Below are 27,744 nucleotides of genomic sequence, written 5' to 3' on the forward strand. Positions count from 1 at the left end.
GATCTTTGACTTTTCCATTCAATCTGCCATGATGGGGTTCAGCTTGGAACCATGGGCACTGAAAGCTAATTTTTGGCATTGCTAGTCCACAAAGGGAGACTGCTTCTAATATGCTTCATTATAGATCGAGATGGGATTTGCACTTTTATAGGAGTTCTAATACTAAAAAAATGAGATAAGTCATTGCTCTCAAAAAGAAGAAAAACACTCAAATCGTTCAACTGAAAACTGTAGGTTATATACATTGTGAGCAATAACCTCAAATTGTAGTCGTTGGCCATTACCTAGTGTTGATCCAAGCTATCTGGGGTCTTGGGAGGGTTAGACTGGAATTGGACCTAACCCTTGGTATTTTTTGCACAAAGTGGCCACTGTCAGACTTGAACTTGCATTCTCATACTTGTTGGCCCAAGGTTTTACTATTAAAACAAGCAATTGCCTCTTGCTAAACAAAAATAAATAAATAAATAAATAGAAACCCAAAATAGCAAAACTAATGATCCAGACCTTTTCCCCTTTCCTGTTTCTTACTTTTGGATGTTTCAGAAATATGCAAATATATCTGATAGAAGAGTCTAATGACTACCATATCTGAACCCTTAACCCATAATGCATCAACTGATATGGTACAATTTGAGCGTGGGGGTGGTGACCTGATGGTTGCTGGAAAGTTTCACCTGCACTAGAAATTTGATTTTACTCATCATATAAATTTACTTGGAGAATCTTTTGCTAGATTTGAGGCATCATTCTGCACTTAGTAATCATGGAATAGTAATCAAAGTCTTGTAATTGGAATCTCACCATCTTCATTCACTTATTGGATGCAAATGACCTGTTTCAAAAGGAGGCAAAACAATGCTCTCTGTGGAATTTGTTGTGAAAGATTATCTGATGTCAGTGACTTCAGAGTAAAATGCTATTTTCCAAATTTGCAGTTTTGCACTACTTTATCTGTTACCTCAATCCAGAGTTCAGACTTCCCACGAGACTATTAATTTTCCACTTGCTCTGAGGGTTTTCTTATCATGTTTGTAAATTATAATTACCTTCTGGACTTATTATACATACAATGCTTTTGTTGGCATTTTCAAAGGAAAAGTTACTTTTTGACAGTTCCCTTAGAAAAATGTTGAGATCTGATTCTAAAAATAATTACAATTATATACATGTTACATAAGTATACAAGTAAAAGTCATTTACCAATCTATTCCTAGTTGAGTTTGCCAGAAGGCATCCCTCCCAGAAAGGAGTCTTGGCCACGGGGGTTAATTCTAAACTGCTTATCGGCAGACTCCCCTCATTGTTCCAGTGTGCCCCGTGTGCACATTAGAATACCAAAAGGATTACAAGCCACTTTACAACTTCAGGTCATCTTTCAACCTCCAACTCTCCAAGCAATCAACAACTGCCTCCCTCTACGTCAGATTTTTAGGAACCAAAACAGTTTCTAGTACTGGTCATTTTTTCACTGCTAAACGCCAACCATGTTTCCTTAATTTCTGTTCTCGTTCAGATAAATGCGGTCTTCTGCTTTGCAAATCAGCAAATTTTGTTCCTGCTACATAGACTAAAAGGAAAAACTACAAGTTAGTTATGAACTTTACGATGACACTAAAATCTGTAACTGTTTAGACCTTGCTTGAAACTACGAAGTCTATGGTACTAACCTTGAATCAAAGAAATAAAGATACTGACCTGGTCGGAAAACACTTTATCAAAATCAACCCCATCAAGTTGTTTCGAAGGTACTGAAGTACTGTTTTCAAATGGAGGACTCTCCATCAAGTCATTAAAATCAAGACAGAAACTACCAGCAAGATCATCCAGAGTATCACCACTCTCCTCCATAAGCTCTGCATTTTGACAGTGGCCAGCACCACCCACATCACATACGTTCTGAATTCCGTCGGCTTGGGTCCTTGTGGGTTGGTCCTGATTCAAGGAACTGTTGGGACAAGGACATATGTTCTGAATTCCATTAACTGGGGCTCTTGTGGGTTGGTCCCGATTCAAGGAATTGCTGGGACGAGGGGGTTCCACATTATTCATCATCTGAACTCCAGGAGAGCTGAGAATGTTCTCCATGCTTGGTTGCTGGAATGAACTGTCCAATGATCCAACATGCCCAAGGTAGCTAATGTTCTGAGTCTGAGCACTCAAACTCAACATTCTCTGGTCATCAACTGCTCTGCTTTCCAACTCTCTCGGTTCCACCTGCAGGTGTGGATGGATCATCTGCGTTGCATCACTGCGTCCTGCAGGCTCAATACAACTGGATGAAGCACCCATTCTCCAATCCTGAGCTAGCATCATATCAAAAATACCTGAAAGGTTGCCATTTCTTCTCTGTGCATGAAATGGTAGCATTTGGTTTTCATGGGTTGTTGCTGGTAATCTCGCATGTAACATTGCTTCCTGTCTTCTGTTTCTTGATAATTGCTGACTGAGATCGATTCTCGGAGCAATGTCAGATTGACTGAATGGATGGCTGGTCTTGGGTGCTGGTCCAATGGGCACATTAAAGATCGATCTGTCCTTTCGTCCACGTTTCTTCATTGTGGCAGCAAGTTGATTACGACTTCGTACGTAGGTGCGCAACCTCTGGAGACATTAAGGAGAATGTATGCCATTGTCAGCCAAGAAGAACAAACAAAGAAAAGAAAGATAAATGTGGTAATTCGAAGAAGCTGATTCCTGAAAATACAGCATCAAAGCTTACAAAGAAAAAGATAAAAAACAGATAATGAATGTACATGGCCGAAACCCATCAACCAAAAAAAAAAAAAAGCAGATAACCATTTTTGAGTTCCATGCAAGCTGCAAACTTACCTGCAAGTGACTGGTGACCTGTTGCACTGTTATTCCAGGTACATTCATTAGTTTAAGTAACTTTGCTGGGGTAGCATCTGGATCAAGGAAAGAAGGAATCAAGCAAACACCATCAGTTTTCATAAGTTATATCAAAGCATATAACAAATGAGGTAAAAGGAAAATGATTTCAGCATTGAATCTTTAGACTTGATTAAACTAAATAGAAAGATTTACTTTCTAAGCCTATTTTCCGAATAACGTCCATGAACAGGTCATGAAGACCATTATCTTCCCAGCACAACTTTGGCTTCTTGGCCCTACTGCTGACGGTGTTTTTGCTCTCACATTGTTCCTCTTCAGCAGCAAGAGCCATTCCTTTGGATTTCTTCTTCTCTTTCAAGTCTTCATTGTTAGTTTTCTGGTTGCCTTTGCTTTCTTCATGCTCTTCCCTCATTCTTTTGAATTTGGTTCTTCTTCCATTTACCAGGGATTGACAGTCAATGCCTTCCAAAGCCTTAAAAAATCCCACATCTTCCATGCTTCCGGCTTCTTCAGTTTCCCTACGCTGAGAAACCCTCTTGATGAGAACATGTTGCCATATGCCCCAAAGAGCATCCATGGACAAGGGCTTCATATGAAAGAAACAGGCTCCATTTTCAAGTACTCTGATTGCTGTAGACATGTCTATATTATCTGACATGACTGTAAAAAGGATAAATTAGAAACAGAAAAGAAATTCTACTAGGAAGGGTTTCTGAATTTTAAGTGAACAAATGAAATAAATATCTGGATTTTAAGGTAGAACTTACAAATCAGAGGGAGATCCATATCCACTGCTACATGCTTCAGGAGTATGAACCCATCCATATCAGGCATGTCAAACTCAGCCATAACAAGATCAAATTTGACATTTCCTTTCTCAAGAATGGACAAAGCATCAGAGGCTCTTTCAACCATTGTAACTGAAAATGTTCAAACGTACGGATCAATATATCTCCAAGAAAATAAGCCAAAGCAAATTAAAGAAAAAAAAAAGCACTACTCCCAAGTTCATAATGCTAAATGGTTTCTTGCAATACTCTATATATACAAGATTTTAAAAACTGAATCCATAAAGTTGGAGCATCGATTTTCCATCTGATAGACCATCTTAGATATTCTGATTAATCTATCCAATTATGAAATCATTTAATTTCCTACATCTAATAAGGAGAGAACGAGGTACACTGCCGGGGGCCAAAATCATCCCAACAAGGAGATGCAACTCAGATACTAGTTGATGCACTTCAAATAACAAAAAAAAAAAAGAATAAATTAGGTCAAAAAAGAAATAGGAAAGAAAAAGAAAATTGGATAAAACATTCTTAATTAATAATATGGATTATAATAAAAAGGCAACAAGTTGAAGACGTAATCAAAGAAGAAGGGACTCACTTACCCAAGAGAGGATTCTCTCAATTTTCAAAGAAAACTTTGAAATTTACAAAGGAAATAACTTGATGCCTCTACCTTGATAATACAAGGTTTATATAGAGAATAGAAACTAGCTATTTGGGCATTTAATAAAATTAGCCCTTAGAAGCCCATTAACAAAGTAGCCGTTAATAACCCATTAACTAAGATGACTATTGGAAGACCATTGCCGAGTTCAAATATAGGCCCACTTGTTTTTTCTTTTAAAATCTTTCAATGTTTTTGGGGGGCATGCATGATCTTGAACTGCATCACAAAGTCACTACATCACCTTCTATTCATCATCATCATCCAAGCCTTATCCCAATTGTACAGGGTTGCCACTCCGTTCTGTTAATGAGTTCAAATCAGGCCCCCACAACGTCCCACAGCACATCCCTGCTGTGTATTGGGAACATCTCCCAATGATAATACCAGGAATGATGATATCATCATCGGGAGATGTTCCCAATACAAAGAGGGGATGTGCTGTGGGACGTTGTGGAGGGCTGATTCACTCTCTCTGTTAATGCATTTTATCACCTTCTATTCATGTCACAGAATTCAGCCCAAAACCCTCCCTTGCCATGCTTATAGAAGATGCAATCAGACTTTTCTTTTTCAAGGATAGCTCAAAGGTTATGAAATAGCAGTTAAATCAAAATTTTAAAACTACATTTCCAAGTTTAGCATGGTATTTAAATATTCAAAACAATCAGAAAACTACTTTTTTTTTTCCAGAAGAAAATTGTTTTTACCCCTGTTATTAATAAAAATAGAAGGCGCCAAAATTATTAAAATGGAATATGCATGCTTGAAAGTAAATTAGGTGAGGCAAACACATAGGTAATTTCAAAGTTTTAATACATAAATCATTAAACTTTTTGATAATTGTCATAACATTTCCAAATATTCAACATGTTAAGGTACAATTATCAAGGTTTAAAGTATTGGTACTCACGATATGAAAAAGTTCAGTATTGTGAGTTTTGAACAGACACACTCTCTCTCTTGCAATATGATATTTTACAGATAGGCATGTCAGGACCCTCAATATTAAATTGCCCAAAATCTTAGCATTTGTCGTATCTAGGACCCTTGATATGGTACACACGATACAATGCAATATGTATCAATATTATAAACCTTGACAATCACCTTATTTATTCTACTCACAGACATAGAAATAAAATATAGACAGTATCATTAAATTCTTTACAAAAATATTAGAACATCTAAGCGGTTGTTTGGTATCAATGGCGTTTATAAGATAAATGTTTTGTACGATTTTATTTTGAAAAACGAGAAAATCTGCTTTAAACGTTTTGTACCATTTTTTTACATTTCAGTGCCAATAGGCGCCATTAGACGCCATATAAGCCAAACAATGAAATATTGGTCTTGACAATGAAAAACGTAAAAGTTGGTGTTTTTATAATAAACGGTTCACGCAATTTTTGAGAGAGCCATTTATCAAATAACCGGCTCAACCAAATAACTTTTTAGGCATTTTTCTGCTAAACGCATTTCCAATGTTGAGCTGGCACCGTTTCTTCGAAAAGCTACATCAATACCAAACACCACTTAAGAGTATCCCATGATTTATTCACATCTCAGATCTCTGCAGAACATCTATGAAAGGTATCAGATCTAATAAAAGCTGGTTTTGCATAATAATTTTTGGGTAAGTCAATTTAAGGTTAATCACTAAGTTAGAAATGAAGCTTTAACGACAAACCAATTACCTCTTTCATGTAAAACTTTCACAAAATGCAAACATTGGAACAAATGGCAATTTCAAATATAACTATAATGGAGCTAATACTAAGATAGTTAACGTTTTTCAAGTATAAGAATTAAATAAATAACACACAGAAAAAGATTAAAAACAATAAAAGGAAAAAAGGGAAAACACTTTATTAACCCAACACAAAGAAACTGGTGCTAATCTTTTATCTCCATAATACTAGTTACAGGACCAAAAGAAAAATTGCCAAGTACAACCTCATAAATGAATGGGAATTGAAAATAATGTAAAGTATCAATCTTAGTTATGGGACAAGGAAAAAGAGAGAATAATAAATCAAAATCAAAGAAAGCTCACATTTAAATCAGTAGAACTGGTTAAATAACTCAAAATAAACTATGCACATATATAGTTGTTGAACAAAAAGAAAAGAAAAAAAAATACATCCTTTCTATGTACCTGTATATGAATATGACTCAAGTTTTTCTTTGACCATAATAAGATGTTGACTGTCGTAGTCCACCAATAAAATATTAATAGATCGAAAGAAAGCAGATTGCCCTTTGGGGAAAATGTCTCTCTCCATTATAGAGAAAACAAGAGAAAAAGTTGACAAGGAAGATTAGGAGGAGCAAGTAAGAGGAGGATGAAAATAACAAAGAAGAAAATAAGTTGAGGAAGAAGAAGAAAATGGAAATTAGTAGGATGGTACTTCTAAACGGCTTCTTTGTAGTAAGAAATAAGTAGAGAGAGCTATAAATAAGGAACCTCACTACCATGTTTTCTAGTATTAGATTAATAGCTTGAGAATTTTTTTTGCCAACTTTTTGAATTTAATTTCTACAATATCTACAAATAACAAGGTATAATTTATGCAAAAATAGTCCACCAAAATTAATACAGAGAAGTGATATCCAATATTAAAAAAAAAAAACAGAAAGAAAAATAAGTGATTCATAAAGGGTTTATTACTACAGTTGCAACTAGACATTTGAACAAATTGGAATGAGCAAAATAAAAAAAAGTTCGACCTAAATTTTATGGACATAATTCTGAAAAAATTAATTTGAAATATTAAATTTTCCTTAGAAAAGTTAGGATAGCTGTCTCTTCTCTATTTGATAGGTTGATGCTTTGTGCAACTATAAATGGCCCTTTGTCTTTTTTGAACTAAGTTCTTCATTATCATTAACAGGAAGAAATCATAGGGAATTTGGGTAATCTGAAATTTGTTAAGAATCAATATAGATAGAAATACTTATTAAGCCAAATATACATACACACAAATATTTTAAATTTTTGAAAGTTTCAGAAGTTTAAAATAACAATTAAATATATTTTAATGAATTAAAGCACATATAACATATTACGAGGCTATCATTTAAAAAGTGCTATTTTGAGCTGTCATTTAAAAGATTTCATTTTTCACATTCAAATACAAGTGTTTTACTCGTCTTAGTAAGCTAGTGGATTTTCCTGGGTTATTTTTCCAGTGAAAAAAAATAAAGTTGTGAACTTGTTATTTAGCCCCTAATATCTTTCTACATGTAATGTGTATAGATAGAATGCTAAGACAAAAGATATGGATGCAACTTAACCCAACCCAACATGAAAATCTTAGGTTTGGATTTGATAATCCACATTATCTTAAGGTGATCTACTTGTTAAAAATATGATAAATGGTGCAAGGGATGCTAAAAGTTTCAGTAGGAATTAGGATCTGCTTTTAAATTGAAAATTTTGATCAAATCTCAAAGGTGATTGAGTAGGGTGGAGCCAGCCCTCCACCCCAACTTGATAAAGGAGTTTAGGTTCTTAATTTTTAAAATTGGACAAGTTTCTTCAGTTCTTTGAAAGCTTTCTTGGATAAAGGTGTACTTATTGATTTTATTTAATTATTGAGTTCTTTTCTTTGAATCTATGGTTGGATGTTTAAGATTATCTTTGAAAGCAACCTGCATTTTTAGATGATTTATTAAGAACTTTTGTGCAAAGGACTGAAGATTGGGTTGGAGGCTATGCTTAATTAGGGTTTCATTCTATAAGCTGGGGTTTGGTTAGAGTTGGGTGCTTTAAGTTGAGGTTTGATGTCTCAAATTCAGGATTAACTTCAAATACTACTTGAAACATCTGGCCTTAGTTTCAATCTTACTTCATCATCATGTTTCAGACTGATTTTCTTCTCCCATAGATCTCCCTAGTTAACCCAATAAAGGAAACCTTTTCCCGCCTATTACTTTCCCTTTATTTGGATTTTTTTAATTTACCATCTATTACCATTAAGTCGTTTAAGTACTTACTTCTTTTCATCAACTTACCATGTCAGCCATTTCCAACTTTCTTAGTTTCTTTAATGGAATGAGAAAATTGTGAAACATTTCATTAGTGTTTGATACTGACATTCCTCACATCACACAACACTGATACATTGTATCAATCCATTTCGTTAAAATAGGAAAGTGAAAATATAAAGGGATAAGGAGTACAATGGAACATGAATGAAGAGTAGTTTTTGGACTTCCAAAAAAAGTCTTTCTTAAAAAGGAATTTGACAGAACTATTACCTAAATAAGAGGAATATACTCCACTAGGTTCAGAACTAAAGACGGGATTCTCCGTGTATCAAAAGATTCAAAGCTAGCGGGTGCACAAATCAGACCCTTGAGATAACCATTAATTTAATGAGAAGCTATATATCCTTTAATAAATACCTTAAATTAAAAAAAAAAGTCGGACTATAATACCGAAAATACATGATGCCTAAAAAACTGATAACCAATCGACTGGTATCATAAAAGTGATAACCAATCAACTGGTATCATAAAAGTGATAACTAATCAACTGGTATTCATCAAACTTCACAAGTGGGAGGATGTTCTGATTGGTCAAAGTTCTTCTTTTATCGTACATTTTTGTCAACATAAAAATTGTCAATTTACTTTGCAAATGGATATGGGATTAAACGGAACGGATTGGCAAAATAGGATTCATGCACCTGACCCCACCCATATAGTTGGGACAAGGATTGGATGATGATGATGATGACAACTTTGAAAATGCCCGTATCAATGCTTTGCTTTATTATGATCACTAGTATTAGGTGATGATGACCCCTCATAGTTGGGTGAAGCTTAGATAATGATCATAGCATGGTTATACGGTGCACATGAAAAAAAAAAAAAAAAATTGTAGGTTTACAATAAAAATAATAATAGCATGACTAGAGATTGGGGGAATCTTCTTTAGAGAATTCTTCTATGACAATTTGGAAATTTCAGTCATTTGAAAACAATTTCTTTTTTAATTTCAGAATTTTCAACAATTCTTCTATGACAGTTTCCAATTTATATCAATATTTTGATATCCTATAATACTTTTATATTTATATTATTTTTATTAATTTTACAAAAATATTCACATTCGGGCTTCACAAGAAATTTTATACAAAAATCGAAATCTTGGAGAGAAGAAACCTGAAGCTTCAGAAAGGATTCCAAACGTTTGGTCATCACCCACAATTTTTTTTCATATTTTATTTCTCTCACCATATTTGAAACCAAAATTAATTTTGTTAAATTTAGTGAATTATTTCTGAAATGCATGAGAAATAGAGATTTGGGGGTGATTAGGGCGAGAAGTTTCAAACTTTAGGACAGAGAAAGGGGAAAATTTTTTTGACGAATTACAATTAACAAGGAAATCAATACAAGGGTTGTAAAGGTTTCCCTACCTTTCCTTACATTTTCCTTCAAACCAAACATAACCTAATACGAGTTGCATACTTGTATTATTAGAAAATTTTCAAAATTTCCTAAGCACACACCAAAGGAAATGAAAAGAATCCTAACTAATAGAACATCTGATGAAAGAAAGGGAGAGAGAAAGAAGTGGATTTTGTTTAGGTTGCATACCCAACTTTCTTGAGTAAGAGTTGTAACATAATATTTATCAACTTTTTCTCTGGTAGTATACTCAACTTAATTACAGTTCTATTCAGGTAGCATCTTGGGCTACTTATAAGCTATTTTGAGTGAGAGAATTATAATGTTAAGGCTCCTTTTGTTTGCAATGCGCGTATTTGCGCTTGTATAAATGCATAAGAGTGCAAATTCATTATTGCTTCATATTTTACTTTATTTTATCTGCACCTGCAAACAAAAAACCAAATTAGTAAAGCCTGAAAATAAAAGTAAACCAGCAGAGTTTGCACTCAGTTAGTATAGTGCACTCATATATTTGCACCAGTACAAATGAAACTACACCTCAAACAGGCAAGGCCTAAGGGAATAAAGAACTTATGAAGGACAGAAGAGCACTGAAAAACTTGTTTACTGTATCTACTTGGGACCATGAACCAATTAGCATGGGAATTGGGAAGGAACCTGGTGTTAAGGCAAATGTGCCAAGCAGCTATCTTAATAGAAAAAAAAAAAAAAACATTTACAAACCAAAATAGGTATATTACCAACTTCATTAAAAATAATGTCAAAAAACAGGCCAGGAGTAGTAAAGAAAAAAGCTACATATTCTTCAAATCTCTAAATATGTTATGCATGCATGAAATATCAGCCAGTACCCCATTTGTATTGGTGCTTTGTGGAACTATATATACAAACTTATTTTCCAGAGTTTCAATTTATCCTAGTTTAAAAGTAGAACCAGAAAGATTTCTGGTTCCTTTTTTTTTTTTTATAAAGAAAAAAGAACTAGAGAGGTTTGGTTTAGCTACGTGGTAAGGTTACATATGACTTACATTCTGGATAACTCCAAATGTTTAGCCAGGTGGAAGACTCCTATGTTGTTACTCCTTTACCAAACAACCTGACTGACAGACCTGTATTCCACTGCAAATTCTATGTTGTTACTCCTTTACCCACACTGTGAAAGATGCTGTAGTATTGCATGTTTTCTTTACAATGATCTCGAGGTGCAACAATACAGTTCAACAGTGATTTTGTGGTATTAGTAAGACAGTAGAGAGTGAGAGAGAGAGAGATTACCAGCTCATTATCTCTCATTGAAATGGCATGAATGGCAACCATGATTGAAAACAGGGCTATCATCTGCAATCCATATTTGCTTTGAAGAGTGCAGTCTACTAGGTTTCTAACAATATTAAAAGAAATATCTCTATAACCAATAGTAGTAAGGCTTTCTCACCTCTCTCATTTTGCAAAATGAATTACATAGAGAACTCTTTATAGCCCCATTAGAATGAGTGAAAGCTCTAAGGTTGAACTCTGCTAATATATTTTGAATACCATTATAACAGATGATTTCAGAAGATCATAAACAATCTGATATTACTATAGTTGGACAAACCTGATTCATATGCTAAGTTTTAGTCCTTTATCAGAAATTGTGAGCCAATCCACTGTGTTTATCACTCATTATGTCGAAAGTACTAAATTTTCTTTTGCTGTATAGATATTCAAAACAATGAATGACAAAAAGAATAGGGCATCCATCCATGGGTAATTAATAATCCCTCAATGAGACAATGAGGCTTGTCAATATTCTTTTTTTTTTTTTCATTAAGTTCATGCTTTCCATATTTGTCTTACCAACCATTATCACACTTCAAGTCATTACCACAATTGGCTAATTGTTTCCATGTGGGTTGTGTTAATTTCCTTTTTAATTTGGGTTGACACCACAAGCTGTCTAAGCCGTCTTACATTGTATTGAGGCTCCATTGCCTATGGTGCAGAATCTATGAATGGGGCCAAAGTTTAAATAGAAAGTTGTAAATGACATATAAGCTTTAATTGTGAACCATAATGTAATTTATCAATCACATGGACTACAAATTTCATTCAAATGGTCCGACTCCAGATCTCTTGTCTACAAGAATTCTGTCCACGTCTACCCACAACACACTATCTCCGTGCATTCGGTACATCTTTCTGTACATAATACTATGTAGAGGATGAGATGTTCCCTATGTGTGGCTGCGATGTTATGTGGGTAAACATAGGCAGAGTTCTTGTGGACAGGAGATCCGAACTCAAATGGTCCTTACCTCTAGAAGTGCTTTCTTTCCTTGTTGTTCTCAATGAAAAAAAAAATGCTGTGGGTGGGGGTGGGTGAATTCCTAATTTAGATCATTTTCAAAGTTCACTGCTGCAACAAGGGAATTGTACCATATATAATTATATATATTGGGTGAGTTCTGTGGAAAACCCATCCCTACTGCATCTTACCAGGGTTTTTCCATGTTTAGCCCATGTTTTATAAAATCAAAAGACCTATACATAAGAAACATTGCAGCTTAATTTCTTTTTTTCCCTTTTATTTTTCAGCTATGCATCTTCTATAACAACCAACTGAGGACACTCTAAGGAAAACACATGAAAACCATTATCATTTTCTTTTTCATTGAGCTTGGAGTTTAAGATAAGTCTTCCTATTAACAAGCAGTACTCAATCATTGGGTAATGGATTTTTTTTTCTTGCTTTTCAGGTTTATCGAAAGATTTATTTTTCCTTTTTATCTTTTCTTGAGTTGTTTCTTCCTTTACAAAAATTATCAATTATAGTCAGTTTAGTTCAGGTTCTAGTGGAAGTGTGGAACTCATTAATTTCTGTTCTAAACTTCTGATGAGACAACGTAATCCTTCAAACATATATGTGTAAAAAAGTCTGGAAACTATTCTTTTTTTATACAATACTAGCTTGGTAAATTATAACAAACATCCAAGGCCAAATCCTCTATTAACCAAGTAGGAGGATCATCAAACCATCCGGAATGGCGGAATCTACAATCAAAGGTTTTGTCTCCTCAGCTATAGATGGGCCACATGGTTACTGTGAACTACAAAAGTGTAAACCGCGGCCCGGAACGGCACGACACGACAGCCCGCAAGTCGTGCCAGCCCCGGCATGATGATCCATGCCATGCTGGGCCTGAGGTTTTAGGTCCACGGGCTGTGTCGTATCGGTCCGGCACGGCCCACTTTATACCTCTAAGATCCCTATTCAACTATAAGACACAGACCTTTTGAGCTTGGGTCTGGGCCCAGCCCTGGTCCAATCAAAGGCGAAAGCCTGAGCCCCGAGTAGGGCCGTAACTTGGACGGGTTAACCCAAACCCAACTCAAAATAAATCGGGTTGGATTGGGTCAGGCTGATCATCGGGTTAAGGTCAGGATTGAACTCTGTGAACCTGACTTAACTTTTGGGTATATGCCAAAAAGACTTAACTTTGGATTGGGTCAGGGTTGAGCTTTCAAACAACCCAACCCAACCTGACTATTAGGGATGTACATGAGTCGGTTCGGTTTGATTGCATATATTTTTTCAACCGAACCGAACTGCTTGGGTTAAAGTTTCAGTCAACCAAAACCGACCGAATGAGTATAAAAACCGACCTATTGTCTGAATAATTGGGTTTGTCAATTTGGTTGATTTAAATCCAGCCGACTTCAAAAACTTGAGACTGTTCAGTTTGAATATTCACAAATACAATTTGAATAATTTTTCAGAGTTCAAACTGTACCGTTTTATTTCTTAGACAGTGAGACTTTTAAAAGTTTCCTGGTCTTTTCTGTTAGGTAATAATGCTCAATCCTCAAAAGGAGTGAAAGAACTTTTGAATGCTTCACTCAAAACTAGGAAGGAAATTTTAGAAAATACAACTTTTATGTAAATTCTAACTTTTTTTTTTTGAAATTAGAAAGGAGGACAAATTGAAAAATTGAGAATTTTAAACATTGGAAATTGAATATTTTGCCTTTTTTTATCTTAGTCAATTTGGATTATTTTATCTTAGTCAATTGGATTATGCATGTTTATAAACCAAAACTGAACTGGATATACTTTAAAAGCTGATCATATCGATTTGAGTCGGACCGGTTTAATCAGTTTAGCCCTTTTCATGAACAGCCCTACTCAATATGACTCTATTATGTGCATGCCTTTTATATATGTGATGTGAGGGGTATATAATAATATTTTATTATGGCTAATATATGCTTCATCAAATATTTAAATTATTGTTTGATCATTGTCATTAGTGATTTATTTTTCTCACTTTGGTTCTAAAAGAACCAATACAAACATAAAAAAAAAACAAATACTAATATAAAAATAGATTTAATATATATCATGAAAATTGAGTCTAGTTCTGAAATTGAGAGATTGTATGAGATTTTAAGAGGTTGGAATAAGGTCAAGTTGGGCCCAACTCGATCCTAGGTTGGGGGTTTATAATTTCAAGTTGGGCTAGGTTGGCCTCAACCCAACGTTTTCGAATCGCCGTTGATTCGAACGGTCGGATCGTTCAGCCCGGGAATCATTCAGGCAATCGGTTCCGTTTTATCTCAAACTCGGAATTTGGTCAAAAACCATTGAAAAAGTCAACAAATCGTTGACCCGAACAGTCAAACCCGTTGACCCATTCAACGGTTTTTGACCGCTTTTTTAAATTATTTTTTAATTTTTAAATTTTGTTGTCAGAATGGGCCGTCCATTCGAACCGGACGATCGGACCGTTGACTCGGAAACCAGTGGCCAGAACGGTTCCGTTTTTGGGTCATTTTTTAAAACATTGCCTCAACCCGATATAATCTTGCCCAATTTGCACTTCTGAGCCTAAATTTTCTAAAGGGAAAATTCCCGATTAGCAACATGTACTTTGGGCCTAGTGCCACTTTAGTCCCCGAACTTTAAAATGCAACAATTTTGTACCTAAACTTTCAAAACGTGCCAATCTAGTACCTGCCATTAACCAACCCATTAAGTGGCATTTGAAAAGACACAAATGCCCTTCAAGTGTCGTCTAATTTTCTTTATCAACTATCCAAATGTTGACAAAAAATGAACAATCTCAAATCCTTGCCTCTTCTATTCAAGAAAGTTGGGGTTATTAGAATGCCCGTGGAAATGTGATCCCAACTTTCTTGAATGGAAGAGGCAAGGATTTGAGGCTGTTCATTTTTTGCCAACGCTTGGATGATTGATAAGGAAATTTAGATGACACTTGAAGGGCATTTGTCTCTTTTCAAATGACACTTAACGGCTAGTTAATGGTAGGTATTAAGTTGTCACGTTTTGAAAATTCAAGTATTGAATTGTTGCATTTTAAAGTTCAGGGACTAAAGTGGCACTAGGTCCAAAGTATGGGGTACTAATCAGGAATTTTCCCTTTTCTAAAATACTAACTCAAGCCCATCTGAACTAAACCCAATATAAATAGGGTTGGTTAATTGGTTTTGGGCCGGCAATTACATTTGAAAGATTTCTTACTTAGGCCATGTTTGGGAGTGTTTAAGCTAAAAATAAGTGTTTATTTATATTGGGCGTTTGATAGTTTCTTTCTCTAATAAGCATTTGTGACTATTTTGTCCTTTATTTTATTTGAAATGGGAGATGTTCCCGGTGCACGGAGGGGATGGGCTGTGGGGCGCACTCTCTGGGCAGCCGATCCAATCACCCGGTTCATCACCATGTCGGTTGGGTTGTTGATGGGTGAGGTATGCTTCCATCGCGCATCAGGTTGTCTCTACTTTCTACTGCTGGAGCACCAAGCTTGCTTGCCCAGATTGGGTGCCCTTTGGTTCATGGTTGAAATCTGGTCATTTATTTTTCATTTTCTTTGTTTTTCAGTTGCCTCTTCACAAATTGCAAGCTGGACTGTTAATCCAAGAATTGATGCCGTGTATGCATTCTTTTTTCTTGTTTATTTTTCTAGATTTACTTATGCAGTTTGCTTACTCATTTGCAGTTTACTTATTATTCTTCCATATTTGTCGAGAGATAAGTACCCCAAGGAAGCTTGTAATCTTCTCTTTAAATTTCGTTCTTGACGTTCTTGATATTTCTACAATCTACCTGAACTTTACTAATACTTGGTAAGTAGATCTTGGTAGCTTGTACTAAGAAACAATAATCATAACACAGGACTATGCTATTCGCACTGTTCTACCCTATTGTCCCTGTTTAACAGATGCAGTTGATTAAAACTCAGGAACTATCTACATGAACAGTATACAAATTTTACATCATTCCCCTACTCCAGTTAAATAAATATCTATAATCTACTCAAGATGCTTGAGCAATTTTCATGTCACAGGCCCTGCTCTATTTTAATTCATAGTTGAAAAATTGAACAACTAAGCTTCAATTCATGAAATAATTCACTTCCCTTTGGATACTTGATCACTGGATGGTGCAGATTATGCAAAATATTATGGTAATACACTTGAATAGAATGTGCATCAGTAGTTGTTAGGATGGATGGTGTAGTATGAAATTTGGATGGATATCACCAACTTTGTAGGAGTTGCATGAGCCATCACAATGAACTTCTGAGGAACAACCACAAGATATTTTTCGTGACCCTCTTTAAGATCTTTGTTGAAAATATGTAGACTGTGATTTTTAGAATTGATTGTATCTGGTAGTAGACTCTTTTATTGGACTACATTTTTCCATCCTTTAATTTGTTATAAACCTCTGATGAATGACTTCAGTTTCTTCCTGTCCTCAGTAAATGTAAATAAAAAATTAAAATATTACTTTTACCTTCACTCATCTTTGTTGTTATTTATTTCATTTTTATCTAATAAATAGTATTATTAAGATCATCATTATCATCATCATGATTCATGACCTTGTAATTATCCCTAGTCCTGCATCAAGCTAAATTCTTTCTCAGTACCAGTTCTAGGAGATTACATATAAAGAGCATTAGCAATTTGACTGGACTAGAAAGTCTATTCCCAGTTCCAGCTAACCTCTTTTTTTCTTTGGTGGAAAACTTTAGCTAACCTGGGTTTTGGGAAGGGTGGACTGTATACAGAGCTAGCCTTCATCACTTTGGCATGAAGTGGCCTCTCTCAGACTTTGAATTCGCATTCTCATGTCTGTGAAAAAGGCCATTACCAAATGTCAGTCCCAGCTATCCGGGGTCTTGGGAAGGGTGAACTGGATAGAGACCTAACCTCCGTTGTTTTGGAACACAGTAGCCTTTTTCATACTTGAATCCATATTCTCATGCTTGTAAAAAAGGCCATTATCCATTGTTGGTCCAAGCTATCTGGGGTCTTGGGAGGGGCAGACTGGATAAAGACCTTACCTTTGGCATTTTTTTTTTTTTGCATTAAGTGGCTACTTTCAAACTCGAGTCTGTGTTCTCATGCTTGTCAGCTTGATATTTTTCTAAATGTAATATGTATATAAAGCATGTAATAATTTTTGAATCATCTAATGCTTATCAAATGCATTTTACAACTTCAGTTTAACATTATTGGTCAGGAATATCTGACAATGCATCCATTTTGTAGTTAAAAAATTTCATTGCTGCATCAAGGCCATGCTTTCCCCAGTGTTGTCTTATCTATTACAAGTTTGTCTGAGACTCCAATCTCTTGAACGATTTGTACATTTGCAGTGGGCTGTTGCAACAAATGTGGATTTTTCACATGCACAGCTGATTCAAGTAATCAATCTACTTAACATGGATATGACAAATGGCATTGGACATGAAGCTTCTAGATATGTAGTTATTGCTTTCACAGGGAAATTACCACTGCAAACTTAAATGGTCTTCCTATTATGTGGTTTTCCTTTCTTGGACAACTGACTGCTGCATGAAATGTTGCAGGTACAATGGAATGCCTTGGCCTTTTAACTTCCTTTTCATCTTTAAGTGTCAGAACTTGAGGTAGTCTTCCTCTTAGGCCTCTAACCTGTATTAGCATTTCTTGATGTTTTTGTCCTTGTGATTCTCATTTACACTATTGCAGTGGAGAAGGGTAGAGCTATTTTCACTCACTAGTCACTTCAACATGGACAGTAATGAAGGTAATTACAGCAAACTATGCATATTCTTTTGGGTCTCTTTACAAGCCAGTATACCTTAACTGGGTACGTTATGCATTTACATATATGGTAAGCTATGCTTGCATTGTGTATTCTCGGATAAACTTTCTGCCTTTAGAAATGGAAAAACTATTTAAGCATGTTTAAGACAGGTCTTAGTCCATCTATTATAAATTTGACAAATCAACCAAGATACGCTTCATTTGGGATGACAACTCCACCTAAGGTTAAGGATTTTTGTTGGGAGGTAGCACTTAAGATCATCAATACTTGTGAGATGCTCTAGTGAAGGTGGAAGATTTTCCGTTTGCCCTCTCATCTGTCTTTCCTCTGCTTTAAGGGTGGTGAAACCATCAATTAGCTCGTTTTATCTTGCCGGGTTGCTTCTCAGGTATGGAACTATTTTGTCCTACTTTTCCGGGACATCTGCCTTTAGATATTAATGAGTTGTTTGCTACCGAACCTGATTTTTTTTTCATACAAAAAGAGAAAAATTGTGGCAATGCTTTAGAGCAGCCATTTGTGGAGTATATGGGGTGAGGAGAAAGCTAAGAGTTTTGAAAACAAGGAACAAACATATAGTCCTTAATTGATCTCATCATGGTGAGAACCTTTGACTTTTAAAGATTTTAACGGAGTCACCAATGGATGATCTTGAGGGGTTGACAGGTAGTTGGAGGATTTTCTGATAGGAAACAGAAAATATTGGTTGAATTGAGGGCTGTGGAGGAATCTTTAAATATAGAGTTTCAGCATTGAAGCTTTAAACTGGGTTAAATAGAGAGTTTTACTTTATAAGCCTATTTTCTGGATGCATCAATAAACAGGTCAAATAGACTTTTTTCTTTTCTTGTTTTGGATTGATATCTTGTCAGATTTATTAATTGAGATGAAGAATTAGTTTTGTACAAAGGAGAAGAAAATGTACCAAGCACCCCAAATAGCAGTCCCTTGCTACCTAACCCTAACATTTGAACACTAACATACAATTCAAGTTTCCTGATTAGTAGCCACCCAATACAAATAATTTCTGGTAAGATCCTGTCTTGCCAAAGCTTTAGCCTAGGAAACACAACTTTGGATTCTTGGTCCTAACGATGGTGTTGTTATTTCCTCTATCATTTTCTTCCTTAGCATAAGCATTTGGCTTAATTTGTTTCAAGCCTTCCTTGTTAGTGTTTTTGTTGCCTTTGCCTTCTTAATGCTCTTCCATCTTTCTCTTGAATATTCCTTGTGTCCAGGTCCTTTCTTTTACCAGGGACTGACAGTCAATATACCTTCTAATGCCTTCAGAAATCCAGCACCTGTTGTGTTTTCAGTGTATTACATCAAGTGACCCTTTTAATGAGCATGTGTTGCCATATGCCCTGAAGTGCATCTTATGGACAAGGGCTTCATATGAAAGGAGCAAGCCTCATTTTCAAGTGCTCTGATTGCTGTAGACATGCCTATATCATCTGACATGGCTGTAAAAAAGATTAACTAAAAAAAAATAGAAATTCTACTGGGGAAATAAGTAAGGATACATGTCAAGAACATTTAAGTGAAAAATAAAAGAGATGTTTGAATTAGAAGGTCAAACTTACAAACTGGAGGGAGATTTATTTCCAAGGCTATCTCTTCAAGAGATTAAACCCAGCCATGTCAGCCATGTCAAATTCAGCCATAATGAGGTCAAATGTGACATTTTTTCCTGAAGAATGGACAAAGCATCAGATGCTTTTGGGTCCATTTTTACCAGGAAAAAAATGTTCAAACAGCTAGTTGGTATCTGGAAGAAAAGTAGCCAAAACAAAATCAATATTAAATGTTTATAAAAGATTGATAGAACTGAATCAAGATTTTGAAAAGAAAATCCAGGTCATTTGCATCGAAGCTTTGGGAAGATCATGCTAGGGGAATAGAAAGTTCATGAAAGATATTGCAAAATCTAATAAATGTGAACTTCTATGGACTTGTTTAATTAAGTATACTTAACGGCCAATAAACTGATTAATATGTTGTTTTAGAAACTTTCTGAAAAATATATGACCAATTAATTATAAAACATTGTATGCACATTGCATATATTTAAGTAACATGAGTGTATGCAAAGAAAAGATAATACTAGTTAATAATGGCAGAAACATTGCAGTGATTTTCTTAACCCACTTAATGACAAAGAAAGTAAAATTTAGATTGCTAAAGAACTGATATATCAAAAACATTGCAGTGATTTTCTTAACCCACTTAATGTCAAAGAAAGTAAAATTTAGAATGCTAAAGAACTGATAGATCAAAAACACCTAAAAGTCTTAATCAATTTAACATGGTCTATCAACCTTATTTCCTATATTAGCCAAAAGAGATGTATAAAAATCAAGACCAACTCCTATATTAGCCGAAAGAGATGTATAAAAATCAAGACCAACTAGGGATGGAGATCAATAAAGTAGATATATATTCATGGGCAAGTTTCAGCCCTATTGCACTTGGCACAGTTTCAAATTAAATCCTTATTTTTGGAATGGTTTGAATAAAAAATTGGCAATTTCAATGGTTATTTGATAAGTGCCAACAATTCATAGGGAATGTAGGGGTGAGCATTCGGTTTATTCAGTTAAAAACCGAACTGAATAAACCGAAATAAAAATGAAAACTGAACCGAAACCGAATTACAAGAAAACCGAAATCGAAAATTTCGGTTCGGTTTTCAGTTATTTTGGTTAAAAACCGAATTTAATTAATATATAAAATATTATATATTATAACCTATAATATATATTATGAAATTGAATTTCATTATAATACATTATGTATAATATATTAATATATAAATATATAAATATATAGCATATTATATATTAAATGTTATATATTGTATATTATATATTACATATTATATAATGAATTTCAGTTAATTTGGTTTTTTCGGTTAACTGAATTTCTAGCTCTAAAAACCAAAACCGAAATTCCTAAAAACTGAATTAACCGAACTGAATTATCCAAAAACCGAAACCAAAATTTTTGGTTCGGTATTTTGGTTTTAACCAAAAAAATGCTCACCCCCAAGGGCATGAAGCTGATGCGGGTTGGGAATATAAAGCACAGAAATTTGGAGCATCCTCTACGTAATAGACCATCTAGATTAGTGACATTGTCTCTCTGTGGCAGAAACTGGACAGGTCATCTAGATAATAGATATGCTGCTTAATCTATAAGGGTCATTACCCAATGTTGGTCTCATATTTCTGAAATCTTAAAAGGTTTGGATCGGATATGGACTTAATCTTTGGAATTTTTTGCATAAAATAACCACATTCAGACTTGAATCTACATTTTCATGTTTGTCATTTGAGATTTTACCTTTGCACCAAGCAATGCCCCAATGGTGCCTAATCTACTCAGTTAGTAAACCTTTTTTCTCTTCATCTACTGAGGAGACACATGAATTAGGAAATTTCAAACAACCCAAGAATTTTCCAAGCACTGATATGGTTAGGGGCCCAAAATATCGCAGCATAGTTATATCGTAACCTTCTATTTTTTTTTTTTTTTGATAAATAATATTGTAACCTTCTATTCATGCTATAGCAATTTCAGCTCGATAACCCTTGTCATGCAATAAGATGATTTCTTATTTTGGAAGGATATCAAAGATTGTGTAAAAAAATAGTTAAATAATACTTGTAAAAGTAGCTATCTAAATTTGGTATAGTATCAAATATTGAAAACAATCAGAAAAAAAAAAAAAACTTTTACTAAGGGCTGTCTTTACCCATTTCAATAATAAAGATAGGGAACCATAAAAATGAAATCTGTATGCTTGAATCGGAATTAGGAGTTACAAAAATAATTGCAATGTTTTAAGACATAAATGGCTAAACTTGGTAACAATTGTGATACCAATTATGAAAGCTCAAAAGGGTAGGGTACAAATCTTGTATCTATTTGAGTCAAACACATATAATGTACCAAGAAAAAATAATTCATAAAAATTATGATTACAGATTGTATCATTATATTCTCCATACATGATACATATAGAACATGGTCCTTGGGCCTGGTCTATTGCTCTTAAAGAGGGTTCCTTTGTAATCTCTGTTTCCATTTAATAAATTTACCTTACAATTTTTCAAAAAAAAAAAAAAAAATTGAAGAGTATATTATGATTCATTCACATCAAAGTGAGAACATCTAGGAAAGATATCAACTCTAATACAACCGATTTGCATATAATTTTTCCATATAAAAATCTATTTAAGGTTAATTGCTAAATTGGAAATCTAAACAATTATGAATTTTATGTAATGTACCCTTAAAAATGCAAAATCCAAATAAATGGTGGACTCTTTATAACTTCAATTGAGCTAATAAGTAGATGGAAAATTTCAATTATAAAAAAGTTAAATAGACAAGAAACAGAAAAAGAGAAATGCAATAAAGTAAAACAGGAACAATTTATTAGACCTAAAACATAGAAGCAAGATCCTAGTCTTTCAGAACCACAACCCAAGTTAAACGGGAAAAAAATAAGATAACCTTGTTTTACATATTATGTAATATGGGGAAAATAGAGAATATTGAATAACTCTCATGTACAAATCAGTTCAACTAGCTTTTTCTAAAAAAAATTATATACATAGATGATAAGAGAAAATGAAAAACTTCAGCCCTACCGTATATGAATGTTAATCCAAGCTTTTCTGTGATGATGATGATGATGATCCAAAGAATGCATATTGGGTTTTGGTGGAAATGTGTCTCTCTATTTTTGAGATTTGATGAAAAAGACAATGAGGAGGAATAGTAGGAAGAGGAGGTTGTTTTGGGCCTGCTTGTAAGTTTTTGTTTTTGTTTTCCATCCATTTTGTGGGTTGTAAGCCTGTAATCTTTTCAATTCTCTAATGAAAGTTACCATTTCCTATCAAAAATAAAAAAGAGTTATAAATATGACACCTTGTTACCACTTTATCTGATATTAGATTGCTTGAGGTTATTTTGCCCTTTCTGAATTACTATATAATATCTCCAAATATCAATGTATAGTCTGAAAAAAAAAAGTTCATTAAAATTAACGAAAGGGAAATAGGTTCAAGTATTAAAAAAAAGAGTTACAAGAAATATTAAATGAGTCATGTCAACACCTAATTCTTGTCAGAGAAATTTCAGCTTTAATCCTCTAAACCTTTTCCCATTCAATTATTTTTGACCCAATTTTAAGCATCCTTTGGTCCAACATAACATGCTGCCCTTACACTGTGACCATCTGGCATTTAGCTGAAGTTGTTAAGTTAGAGTAAAAATAAAACTAGGATTGTGCTCTATTAGATCCTATCATGAGCCATCATAGCCTCCATCAACAACCCTAAGATCATTGTAGCAAGTTTTAAACGTACCTTCTTTAGTTTTCTGTATTAGTCTTTAACAGGTTAAGCCCAACCTAAAATTGATAGTCTTTGTAAACCAACTCAAATAAGCCTTATTCCCAACTACTTGGGGCAGTCTATACAAATCCTGTCCCACCATTGTTCTTTATAAAAGGATATGTTTTCTGTCAAAGTATAAGTCCTTTATTCTTGTAAACCAATAAATGAAATTTGACTATTTGAGTAGTTTTACTTAAACATATTTTATGAAAGAGGGTTTCCTTTGTTCAAAACATATATGTGCATAAAACAAGATAGATTAATGCATACAAATAAGGAAAATAGATGCATACAGAAAACATACACAAGGATATATGGAAAAAGGTTTCTGATGACAGGCAAGTAGGGGAGTTTGCTAGCCAACCACTAAATATTCCTACCACATGGAGGAATCTTATGGCCAATCCAAAATCATCCATCAGATAAGGTCTTTCCAGATTAACCATGGGTCACCCTTCCTTGGTACCTTTGTTCATATCTGCCTATATGCTAGCCTGTTGGTTTTTCTCCCCTACAACCATAATAGCCTGCCAGAGTTTCTATATTCTGATTTACAAAGTATGCCTGGAGAAGGATTTACCTGGGCTAGGTGGCATGATGATTTAAGCTGAAACTTGTACACAAATAGTGGGCAGCAAGAGGGACATTTGAGGCCCAAGAAGGGACCCCAGCCACATTGCCATGCTTAAGATTTCTTGTCTCCATAAACAATCAAACATATACTTTTGTATGCATATATGTGTGCTTATGTTGTGTATACATATGGGAGAGAGAGAGAGAGATGGATTACCGGCTCCTTGTCTTCAATTGAAATGATATGAACAGTGACATTGATTGGGACTATCATCATTGTCAACCCACATTTTCCATGAAGAATGCAGCCTATAATTCTTTCAACATAAAGAAAAAGAATGATATCCCTATTGCTAATATAAGACCTCATCTCACCTTATTCATCTTGCAAAAATGGGTTACATAGGGAGCTTTTTATAGGCCTGCTAGAATGTGTGAAAGCATTGAACTTAAAACCTTATATTTAATACCATTATGAAAGAAGATTTTACAAGGTCATATATGTCATAGAATTACTATAATTGGACAAGCCTCGTTTAATACATTAGGTTTAGTTCCTTATCAAGAGTGGTGATCCTGTGAACATTCTCTCATCAAGGAAACAATGCACACCTTACCATGTTTGTTGCTCATTGGTTCAAAAGTTAAAGAAAAAGTTTACAACTTTTGTCTGAATTTTCAAGTCAATGACTGAGAAACACGGTAGGGTGCTCGTGGTTTCCTTAGTGAGAGAGTGATCGTTGGATCACCACTCCCCTAATCAACTTGCAAAAATGGGTTTCATAGGGAGCATTTTATAGGCCTGCTATAATGTGCAAAAGCATTGAACCTCAAACCTTACATTAAATACCATTATGAAATAAGATTTCACTAGGTAATATATGTCATAGCATTACTGTAATCAGACAAGCTTCACTCAATATGTTAGGTTTAGTCTCTTTTCAAGAGTGGTCCTGTGAACATTCTCTCACCACTCCCCTCATCAATATTTTCTTTTTAAGTAAGCTTTTATTCACCGTATCTTTCCTACCAACTGTTATCACATTATCATTACCACAATTGGTTAATCATTTTCATATCCCATGTGGGATATGATTGTGTACTCTTGATGTTGATAATACACTGTTCTCCATAGGCTAAAACTGCTCGATTAACAGTTTTGATCTATGATATGAAACCAATATATTGACTCTCCTCTGCTGAAGTGTATTATAATCTTCTATATTGTAAAGTAAGATTTTAAAACATAGGTGTTTGCGGATGGACCTATAATCCCTAGGTGAACTAAAAGATTAGATGTTCCAATTGAACAGTTTTATACTTTGGGGAACCTGTGATGTTCAATATTACTTTCTTTCTGGTTAGACGTTCCTAGTACAAACTCTTTTCAAAGTCCACCGCCTCAATAATGTAATTGCATTGAAGTAGTGGTATCAGGTATGGGTTTTCTTCTGTTAAAATCCATGTCCAATGTGCCCCTGTCATCCTGATGTGGGGGGCAACACAGGCTGTCCTCCATGGATTAAACTGTTAAAGTGAAAGCTTTGAACTTTGAGATAGATAAATCATATCGAGGCTCCTCTATTGACAGTGTAGTATCCATGGATAGATATAAGATTTCACTGTAAAGGTATTTGTACATGGGCCTATGATCCTTGGTGAACTATATCCAGTGGATTAGATGTTACAATCCAACATTTTTATCCTTCAAAGGACACCCATGATGTGCAATAGTACTTTCTTTTCCATGGTTTTTTTCCCCTGGGGAATTCTATTGAAGTAGCTACCTTCTGCTGAAAACTCATGCCTAATACATCTTTATGTTTACCCCCACATTAGAATTGTTAGTTTTTTTTTTTTTTTTTGCCCTTGTTTTGAAAAACAAAAGGAACTAAATATGGAAACATCCGATCCTTCTTTTCTCTTCCCTTCATTTTCCAGCCATGCATACTTTGTGAAATGAAAAAGGGACCATAGGTATGATGACACTTCTAGGTTAAAAAGAAAACCGACAATTTGTCTTAACATATAAAGCACTTGCCATTTATTTTTGTGGGGTTGTCAAATGTTCATTTTTCATGGAATTATTCTGTTTTTTTTTTCTCCCTTTTTTGAGTGATCCATTATTGTCAATTTGGTTGAGGCTCTATCTTGATTTGTTTATTTATGTTGTTTCAATAGGAAAATAATATCTATATATATATATACACTTTGTTTTAAAATTCTCCCTCCTACATTAAATAAAACAGCAGCCTCATCCTTGTTCTTACTATCTATCTTAAATTTTATCATTTAAAAGTATAGCCTTCTTTAATTACTAATCTATATGAAATTGCTCCATTAAATACTTATTGTATTGGTATTATTCTTGAAAGTATTGAAATACTATTTTCCTAGATATGATGATTTGTTACGTTTTTGGAGGAAATTTAACTTTCTTAATAAAGAGATTTGCTATTTTTTTCAATTAATAAGCTGCTGAATGGTATATAAAAGTAGGGAATTAGGCAGATTTTAGCTTTTTATTTTATGAAATTTTTATTGCCTAGGTGCCTCACTGTCACCCAGAATTGCTTAGACGCCTTGCCAACTTAAAAAATGTTTAGAGGAATGCATGTATATGAGCTGGTGAAGCCTATAATCTATTGGTAGGTGTCTTCGCAATTTTGTGCAATATTGATGATCAAGATGACTGCAGTCTGCAGGTACTGAAGTGGGCAGTTCAGTGATGCGAATCATGAAGGCAAAGCTACATTGAATCTTAGCTCTCCGATGAAGAAAGGCTGAGATTAAAAGAAGATAGTCAGGAACAAAACCAAGTGCACAAATATCGGTGCCACATCTTTCAATTTAGAAGAGAAGATTAAAGATTCACAATGCTGTCTTTCATCAGAAATAAATAGAGAATCAAGGAGGAATGCTTTAAGGAAAGAATGACCACAAATTATTTATTTATCAAACAGAAGAAATAGAAAGTTGCGTTATAGAGCATGAATGCTCCTTTGAAGTTCGAAGCAAACAAGGAGATGCAGATTTTTGGCAATGTAATCAGTCTAGAAGGTTGAGATCGAGACAATCCTTTGGAAAATCTGAAGTGGCATGAGTTTTCTTTTGTTAGACATGCAATCAAATCGTTGTGGGCTTAATTTCCTTCAGTCTGTGTTGAAAGTTTCTGCCAAGGCTCAATTTGGAAGGAGTACAAATACAAATATGTACAGTACAAATACATACAAAATAATACAAATTAGAAGGTTTTGCACTCTAAATATTTGTATTAGTACTCTTTTCAAAGTTTGGAGGGAGTACAAATACAAATATGTACTGTACAAATACATACAAAATAATATAAAATACAATGTTTTGCATTTTACATATTTGTATTTGTACCCCTTCCAAATGGAGCCTTAGGCTCAGTTTGAAAAGAGTACAAACACAAAATACAAGGTTTTGCACTCTTTATATTTATATTTGAACTCCTTCCAAACTAAGCCCAAGTGTCATCGAACTTTTAGTTAGTAAGCGATAATCAGAGGGTAATGGCAATTTTTATCGTACAGAAAAGGTACGGTAATTAAAAGAGCCAAAAACTTTTGATTCAAGTTGTTATCTTTTTGATCTCTTTACCTAAACGATACAAGCTTTCCGTTTTACTATTGAACAAATGAAATAGTGGGCAAAACTGTGACCAAATGATGTTTTTAGGCTGAGTTTGGAAGGAGAACAAATGAAAATATGAAGAGTGCAAAACCTTATATTTTGTATGTGTTTATGCCGTACATATTTGCAATTGTATTCCTTGGATTTTTCAACCTGATTTTAATCTGAAAACATCAGTATTTCTCGGCAAAGCAAAAAAATTCATCTACTCAATGCTAATATCTGATGAGGGCGGATTTTGCCCTTCAATGATATTGTGACACATGACAC

At 34.4% G+C, this 27,744-nt stretch overlaps 2 protein-coding genes and 1 long non-coding RNA gene across 10 annotated transcripts; 2 read left to right on the forward strand and 1 right to left on the reverse strand.

Moving 5' to 3' along the window:
• Positions 1 to 81: 81 nt before the first annotated feature.
• On the reverse strand, positions 82 to 3,843 carry LOC104587367 (putative two-component response regulator-like APRR6). 2 transcript variants are annotated; one of them, XM_010245308.3, is made up of 5 exons: positions 3,624 to 3,843; positions 3,049 to 3,516; positions 2,833 to 2,909; positions 1,699 to 2,604; positions 82 to 1,570 (listed from the first exon to the last, which is right to left on the reverse strand). In XM_010245308.3, the coding sequence occupies exons 1-5, from the start codon at positions 3,769 to 3,771 to the stop codon at positions 1,562 to 1,564; spliced, it is 1,608 nt and encodes a 535-aa protein (XP_010243610.3). In that variant the 5' UTR covers positions 3,772 to 3,843; the 3' UTR covers positions 82 to 1,561. The 2 variants fall into 2 exon arrangements, with proteins under 2 accessions (XP_010243610.3, XP_019054495.2); XM_019198950.2 differs by having other exon boundaries at positions 82 to 2,604.
• Positions 2,464 to 3,437, forward strand: LOC148801044 (uncharacterized). The gene is made up of 3 exons (XR_016083958.1): positions 2,464 to 2,984; positions 3,086 to 3,223; positions 3,302 to 3,437. It is a non-coding gene; the product is annotated as an uncharacterized LOC148801044 (long non-coding RNA).
• Positions 3,844 to 15,319: 11,476 nt separating the features above from the next.
• LOC104588160 (uncharacterized) lies at positions 15,320 to 26,968 on the forward strand. 7 transcript variants are annotated; one of them, XM_088901842.1, is made up of 6 exons: positions 15,320 to 15,486; positions 15,620 to 15,671; positions 17,299 to 17,453; positions 17,619 to 17,678; positions 17,761 to 17,818; positions 26,516 to 26,968. In XM_088901842.1, exons 1-4 carry the CDS (start codon positions 15,376 to 15,378, stop codon positions 17,643 to 17,645), a joined length of 345 nt encoding a protein of 114 aa, XP_088757968.1. In that variant the 5' UTR covers positions 15,320 to 15,375; the 3' UTR covers positions 17,646 to 17,678; positions 17,761 to 17,818; positions 26,516 to 26,968. The 7 variants fall into 7 exon arrangements, 3 of the variants coding, with proteins under 3 accessions (XP_088757968.1, XP_088757969.1, XP_088757967.1); XM_088901843.1 differs by having other exon boundaries at positions 15,330 to 15,486; positions 17,406 to 17,453; XM_088901841.1 differs by having other exon boundaries at positions 15,335 to 15,486; positions 17,299 to 17,513.
• Positions 26,969 to 27,744: the final 776 nt, after the last annotated feature.

This window comes from Nelumbo nucifera, chromosome 3, assembly GCF_055504915.1.
Source record: "Nelumbo nucifera cultivar China Antique chromosome 3, China Antique-T2T, whole genome shotgun sequence".
Classification (NCBI taxonomy): Eukaryota; Viridiplantae; Streptophyta; class Magnoliopsida; order Proteales; family Nelumbonaceae; genus Nelumbo; species Nelumbo nucifera.

Excerpts from the sequence above, each read along its gene's own strand:
- LOC104587367 (XM_019198950.2), bottom strand. The coding sequence starts at position 3,771 with ATGGTTGAAAGAGCCTCTGATGCTTTGTCCATTCTTGAGAAAGGAAAT. Across the intron at positions 2,910-3,048 it reads TCGGAAAATAGGCTTAGAAA|ATGCTACCCCAGCAAAGTTA; the intron begins GTAAATCTTTCT and ends TCCTTGATCCAG. Across the intron at positions 2,605-2,832 it reads AGGTCACCAGTCACTTGCAG|AGGTTGCGCACCTACGTACG; the intron begins GTAAGTTTGCAG and ends TAATGTCTCCAG.
- LOC104588160 (XM_088901841.1), top strand. The coding sequence starts at position 15,376 with ATGGGAGATGTTCCCGGTGCACGGAGGGGATGGGCTGTGGGGCGCACT. Across the intron at positions 15,487-15,619 it reads TTGGGTTGTTGATGGGTGAG|TTGCCTCTTCACAAATTGCA; the intron begins GTATGCTTCCAT and ends TTTGTTTTTCAG. Across the intron at positions 17,514-17,618 it reads GACATGAAGCTTCTAGATAT|GTACAATGGAATGCCTTGGC; the intron begins GTAGTTATTGCT and ends GAAATGTTGCAG.